Source organism: Pyrus communis, chromosome 17 (genome assembly GCF_963583255.1).
Source record: "Pyrus communis chromosome 17, drPyrComm1.1, whole genome shotgun sequence".
NCBI classification, from domain to species: Eukaryota; Viridiplantae; Streptophyta; class Magnoliopsida; order Rosales; family Rosaceae; genus Pyrus; species Pyrus communis.
Window position 1 is genome coordinate 17,989,246 of NC_084819.1, and position 7,021 is coordinate 17,996,266.

General features: G+C 38.8%; 2 protein-coding genes across 3 annotated transcripts; both read right to left on the reverse strand.

The window, feature by feature from the left end:
* Window positions 1-1,605: 1,605 nt before the first annotated feature.
* LOC137722138 (uncharacterized) lies at window positions 1,606-2,001 on the reverse strand. Its single transcript, XM_068461114.1, has one exon. It carries the CDS (start codon window positions 1,999-2,001, stop codon window positions 1,606-1,608), a length of 396 nt encoding a protein of 131 aa, XP_068317215.1.
* Window positions 2,002-3,142: 1,141 nt separating this feature from the next.
* LOC137722289 (aspartic proteinase-like) lies at window positions 3,143-7,021 on the reverse strand. Of its 2 annotated transcripts, none has more exons than XM_068461256.1 (14): window positions 6,943-7,021; window positions 5,892-6,224; window positions 5,749-5,809; window positions 5,576-5,670; window positions 5,355-5,467; window positions 5,086-5,254; window positions 4,948-4,987; window positions 4,759-4,823; window positions 4,559-4,672; window positions 4,403-4,467; window positions 3,910-4,066; window positions 3,697-3,816; window positions 3,468-3,556; window positions 3,143-3,382 (listed from the first exon to the last, which is right to left on the reverse strand). In XM_068461256.1, exons 2-14 carry the CDS (start codon window positions 6,213-6,215, stop codon window positions 3,298-3,300), a joined length of 1,497 nt encoding a protein of 498 aa, XP_068317357.1. In that variant the 5' UTR covers window positions 6,216-6,224; window positions 6,943-7,021; the 3' UTR covers window positions 3,143-3,297. The 2 variants fall into 2 exon arrangements, with proteins under 2 accessions (XP_068317357.1, XP_068317356.1); XM_068461255.1 differs by lacking the exon at window positions 6,943-7,021 and adding an exon at window positions 6,566-6,628.

Sequence of the window (7,021 nt, forward strand, 5' to 3'; positions counted from 1 at the left end):
GGGGTGTTCCAACACAACTTGTATAATGTAATATACCATGTGTGCTCAAGTAATGTGACATGTTATGGGACATATATTCGGTGCCCTTATTTGATCGTAAAACATGAATTTTTGAAGCAAATTGTGTGGTTACAAGTCTATGAAAATCTTGAAAAACTTCCATCACGTCACTTTTAAATTTCAAAAGGTATAACCAAGTGATCCTTATGAAATCATCCACAAAAGTTACAAAATATTTGTATCCATCAAAAGACTCTAGGATTGGTCCCCAAACATCGGAATGCACGATTTCAAAAGGATTACTAGCCCTAGACAAAGAGGGAGTATATGGTAATTTAGTAAACTTAGAGAAGTGACAAACATCACAAGGACTTGTAACTTTGCAGAGGTTTAGGAACAAGGTGGATATGACTTTTCAAAAGGATGTGCTAGTCATTGGTGCCAAAGTTGTTGTTCTTGAGCTAAGCTTGAAGTGACTTGGAAAAACTTGGGAACTTGAATATGCTTGGAAAGATAGTAGAGACCATTTAAGAAAAATCCTTCAGCAATCGTCTTCTTGGTGACTAAATCCTGAAAAATCACATTTTTTTTGAGAGAAAATAGCAAGACAATTTAATGAGTTTGTGCTCTTGCCAACAGATAAAAGTTGAAAAGGGAATGAAGGAACATAAAGAGCCTCAAACTCGACATCACTTGAGATCAAATGCGTTTTTCCTTTTCCTACAACCATAGCATTTTTGCCATTGGCAACTGACACTTGAGATGGAATTGAAAGTTTTTCAAAATTATGCAAGTTGGTAAACTTGTTAGTCATATAATCCAATAATCATGCACATTACCAATGTTAAGAGCAGTTGAGAAGGAGTGTAAGATACATGGGATGTCCAGCTGTACCACGCCTTCATTTCTAGCCAGGAAGCCAGCAAATTGTCATAGTAGTGCAGTTTGATTGTTGTCACACTAATTTGGTGGTCCTTCACTATCTCCAAGGCCTTGTTTCTTGTGAAGAAATGCAGCAAACTCGTTAATCAGTGCAGCTGGATTAGTGGTGAACTTCAGTGCTCATTCGGAAGAAGTTGTGGCAGCATGATTTGCCTTGTAAGAAGGGTTGTACGAGCCTTTAGATACACCGTTGTTATCCCTAGGAAGCTTTGGTTTTAGCTCTGGATGAAGAATCCAGCATTGGTCTCTTGAGTGCTCACCAGCATCACAATGGCTACATTTTAAGCCAATTTTCTTTCCTTTATAGCCCATCTCTTCACCAATTTTGTGGTTAGAGAAGTAAGCCCTAGCTTTTGGTATATTTGCCTTTACTTCCACGGTCATGACTTTCCTTCAAACCTCTTCTCTTTGAATTATGGCACACACACTTGAAAAAGAAGGCAAGTTGGGATTCATGAGGATATGGCTTCAAAGATCTTCAAATTCAGGGCTCAGGCTTGCTTGGAGTTGGAATATTTTGTCCTCGTCGACTCTCTTAGTTAGCACAACAGCATCGATGGTGTGTGGTCGATACACATTCAACTTGTTCCACATAGTGGTCAGCTTTCCAAGATGTTGCACAAATGGCTTCCCTTCCTATTGCAAGCCAGCAATATCCTTCTTCTACTGAAACACACAAGCCGCATTGTTCTTATTTCCATACATTTCCTTGAGATTTTTCCAAAGAGTCATGGAGGATTCAGCATAGCTGAAAATTTCTGCAATATTACTATCCATGGAATTGAGTAACCACGACATGACCAACTGGTCTTTGCATAGCCAAGCATCATAATCCGGTGAGGTAATCTCAGGCGTTGGGATAACACCATTGACATAACCAAGCTTTGATCGTCCTCCCAGAGCAAGAGAAACTACTCTCTCCCATGGAAGGTAGTTAAATACATTTAGCAAGACAGAACTAAGACGTTGATTTGAGTTGATATCAACATCTGAATGTGGTGATGATGGAGCAACATAGGAGCCGTCTCTTTCCAAATTCACTGAGCTCTCTTCAATCATGTTTGAAGAACAAGAAGAAGCTCACAAATCTCTCAAGAAAAACCACAGAGACAATCTGGTTAGGGTCACTGCTCTGATACCATACTGAATTTTGTGAATTGTATATTCATCATGAAAAGAACAAAGAACAAGAGACAACCAATATATATGTGCTAGAGGGAAGAAACAAGACCTCCTACCCTTCCTTGATTTACGCCTAAAAGCTAACAAAACAAGTAAGATACACATCCCTTGAATTAAGGGAATTGACAACAAGGGACAATTGGTGATACCCATGCTCAAGGTGGCAGAAACCAGCCACTCTACACGGTACATCATACTATAACCCTAAAACTAGGTTAACAACTTTGTACAGTGAACATACAACCTAGCCCTAGTTGACATACTTCTTCCAATACCATTGGTCCCTCAACCCATCAAAATGTGTAGTTATGGTCTTTTTCGTCAACTTCGTCAGAATTTTGTCAAAATGAGTTATGTTAGAAGTACCATTGCTAAAGTTTGAGGGATCAATGCTCCAATTGGGTTGAAGTTGAGGGACCATTTATCCAGTTAAATTAAAGTTGAGGGACCAATGGTAATGGATTTTTAGTTGAGGGACCATAGTTGCATATTTTGATGAGTTGAGGGACCAATGGTAATAGATTTTTAGTTAAGGTATTATTGCTCCAATTGAGTTAAAGTTAAGGGACCGTTACTACAATTTACTCAAATAATTACAATGTACTCATTTTATCTCATGGCAGTTTGATTGTAACATTTGTTATCAAGGCGATCCTTCATTAGCATATTGGTACTTTTCTCCCATTTTACAGATCTCGTTTGGTAGTGCTGCAAAGAAGCCGAAAGTTGCCGTGGCCTCAGTATTTGGCAATGAAAGCGATGAAGAATAGTGCGACAGTACCGGCCACCAGCTCTGTACCTTATAAAGCTTCCGTTGTGTCCTTATGTAGTTTATGTGGCCTACGACACCAGTTATACGCAATTGTGTTGCATGAGATGTAAGATCATTTTTATAGGTTTACCAATCGGAGTTAAAAACATCGATGCCTATGAACAACGATTGGTTTGTAACGATTGTTTATTCTTGTACTTTTCAAAATCAAATATATTGAATCGAAGCGAAAAATGGATTTACAAAAAATAGAAAACGAGATTAGATAAAATCCGTCTGTACATTATTAAGTTAATAAAGCATCGGAGTTGGATTACATGACAATATTTTGATCTGATACAAATCTCCAACTTATAAGTTTCTGAAGCTAACAAGATACACAGAACCAGAACGGTACGGCGTTAGGCAGCTTCGGCAAATCCAACTTGAAGGTCACCAAAGTCGAAAACCGTGTGGTACGGCCCCATGAATACATCTCCGAGAATCCTGCAGGCATATAGTCAGCTAAGACATAAACCCTAATGAAAATGCAGTTAAGCTGGATAATTGGTAAAGGTTTATGCTAACATACCACAGAGGTCCGGTTGGAGGAGGGATATCATAAGCTGTAAACCCGCTGATACAGACTTCAGCGACGCCTTCACCAGTTTTCAGAACATACTGCAGAAAACATGGGAAATGGTTGCAGAGTTTAACCAATAATTAGTTCTCCGATAACAGCTCCAAGTCCGTGATAATGTTACTAGCGCAAGAAAGCATCAATTACGGGAGTAAAATCTGTAGGACTGTCGAAATCTAACCTGGTCGGGAGTGAGAACGAAAGGTTTATCTCCGATGGTGAAGGTAACGTTTGGCATGCTCGAAAGGCTACTGCACTCGACTATTGATTCTCCTGCTGGACTTGGGAGGCTCTCGCAAAGCTGTTACAATTGACACCAAAACCAAAACTCATTACAAGTTATACAACTCGCAAATTTATTCCAAATTTTGGCTTCTTAGCAATTCATACTCACCTCACTAAGGTAGCTAAGCACTTTCTCTTTTGTTCCTTTTTGTTTCAGCTGATTCTGAGCCCAAACAACAGCCATCTCACAAGCTGTGCACAAAGCACCATTGCTGACAGATGATCCCTCCTTGATTTCCTTCTCAACCACTGTTTCAATCCCCGTGCTGCCCAAAATTCGGTTTCACCATTAAAAGATGTATTGTGTCAAAGTGCGTTATATGTCTATGCAGATCCAGATGAAGGGTTTTGACACGTGCGTTATATGTCTATGCAGATCCAGATGAAGGGTTTCCTGTCAAAACCCTTCATCCAAACCCTGTTGATATAACAAGTTCCAGCTTTTCTGGTGTACTTAAACAAGAAAAGCTTTTTTCCCTAAGAATTTGCTGTAAAAATTGCATAACATAGTTTAAAATGCGTGTATGGCTGACGGGATCAGAAGATTATCTCGAAACATGGAAAACAAGGGAGATAATTTAAACTATGAAGAGTATACTAACCTCACATACTTAGACCCATTGAAAATACATAAACCAAGCTGCTTACAAACTTGGCCAGGTTGTGCCTGCAGATTGCAGACAATGATATGATCCTTAAATCCGACCTTCGGTAATCCTTAAACCTTAAATCAAAGTTAAGGATAAAAAGCAACTTACCCCTGATATCAGAAGATCCCATATCAGGTCTCCGTACTGAGCCACGACTGTCTTACATTCTGCACTCACTACTCCTTCAGCTCCGATAGCATGGTTAAGCACCGTCACAGTAGTCTGGAAAACAAAAAGAGCAAATATAAAACCAAGCCTCAAGTATTTTCGAAAATTAAGCTATAGTAGACAAAGATGGAATCACGTACTGTTGGACCAATGAGCAAGGACGTTCCTGAATCCACAATAGCAGCACAACCGCCCTCACATACACCTAAAATCGGACAACAAGAACAATCAACGACAAGAAAAATACTGCTAAGTTTCTCCTCCAAAACTAATAGATGGAAATTTTTTATGATCAAACAAGGTAACAAAACACGGTGCTACTGACTCACCCGTTGACTGGTTACCGATTATAAGATCACCCATTTCGAACTGAAAACAAAGAAAATGTGTTTACTTATCAGATTTCTAACTACAAGAATACATAACAAAATAAGATATACAGAGTTTAAAAACATAATTTTAGTCACCTGCCAGTAACCCTTTTTAGTAACTGGAACGTAGGTGTGCTTCCCTTTGTAATGATTTGGGTCCACTCCACCGAAAACAAGTTCACCTCCTACATCTGAATTTGTGTCTCGATTAAGCCAGAACGAGAAGACATCATCGCTTAAAAGATCTTGTTCTGACATGGTTTGCCTGTAATATTAAGATTAATCTACTATAATCTGTGCAACTGTAGATTTTCGAGAGAAAACATCTAAATTAAGATTTATTCAGAGGGAAAACATTAAAGTACCACACTGGTGTAGCATTCCCAACAGAAATTTCTTGGAATCCAAGGCCAAGAAGTCCATCAAACTTTGCTATAACGAATGTGAGACTTGCTTCTTTTGTGGCCTCAATGAACTCCTGCATTTACAAAGTCAGTAAATAATGGTTACAATCATTGCAGCTTAGGCACGATAGAAACCGAATCTGAAAGTGAAAACCAAGAACAAAACAAAAGCAAAACCCCACTTGATTTTTGACGACAAGGTCTCCAACTTCAACATTGTCTTGACTGAAGAAACCGGAAATTGATCCGCTTCCATATGTTATTGAAGCAGACGTCCCTGAACCACAAGGAAACCATTACAATCTGATCTTGCATTTCACAAAAGGAAACAACTTTAAACTGATACCACGCTTACCAATTGCGGTATATGTGCTGGACTTGCTTGACTTGTACCGAGTGTGGAAATAGCACGCAAGCTGCATGAAATTATGAAACAATACGTGATTTTCTGCAAACCAAATTATGGAAAATGATAAGCCAAGAGTAAGCACAACTTACAGAGAAGTAACATTTTGAAGAAGGAACCCAAAGATTGGAGCTTCCAGTGTCAAATATGACAGTGAAGTTCTGAGGAGGTGAGCCGATTCCAATCACCCCATAGTACTGAGCATCCAAGTAATTCTTCAGAGGTACGATACCTTCGTCTGAACTACCCAAATCCTGAGGCTTTCCCTCCCTTGCTGTCCTTGCAGCTTTGATGGTTTGAAGATCCAACGGTCGCTTCTTCAGACCAATTCTGACTAGCCCATTGGAGGAAGCAGGAAGAAGTGAAGAGATTAAGGCCCATAAGTAGACAGCCACCAAGAGATGTTTGCGCCGCATGTTTACAGACTTCCAGTAGAAAAAAAGTTACAATTAGTAAGATGTTTACAGCCACCATATCTATCAACACAGTTAGGATCATCAAGAGGCTTGTAACTCAAGTCGTTAAGGAACATGTTGGGAGTTGATGAGTTTTTATGATTTCAAAGGGCTTTCAACTAAATGGTTAAAAAGTGTTTACCCTGCACCAAATTCTTGTGTTCAAATCCCCTCTCCAATATCGCTTGTACGAAAATAATTTCCAATTTCAATGAGTTTAACTAGAACAAGAAGTAAATTGCTTTTGGGTAAGCTAAAAAGTAAGTTAGTAGAATAGGAACTTAGAAGCAGAACAAGCTAGGGTTACTGACCAAGTAAGAAAGCTCACTTGTAAAATTCGAAGCTGAAATTATAATCATATCACTTCACTTCTGTTGTAAGATAATATTACACACATACAAAACGAACCCATCTTTATAGACACGAGTTAGACCAGTTGGTCAGACGGTATAAAATAATATTGCACCTGAATAGAATAGCACCTTATCAACGGAAGGAAAAACTCCATCTCGAGAAACTGAGCAAAACATTACACAAGATGCTACTGCTATATATGCATAAGAAATCATGAACTACTCATGTGACTGACGAAATAACTTGATTAATTCTTTTGGTTATTTCTTGAGAAACCACAAATTAAAGCAGATGGTCACGATGATCATGAAGATTTAGTGATTAGTGCTCAAACCTTGATCAGCAATTAGATGATGAGCCAAGAAGAAGAAGAAGAAGCATCCAGAAGATGAAAATATAATCCACAAAGGTAG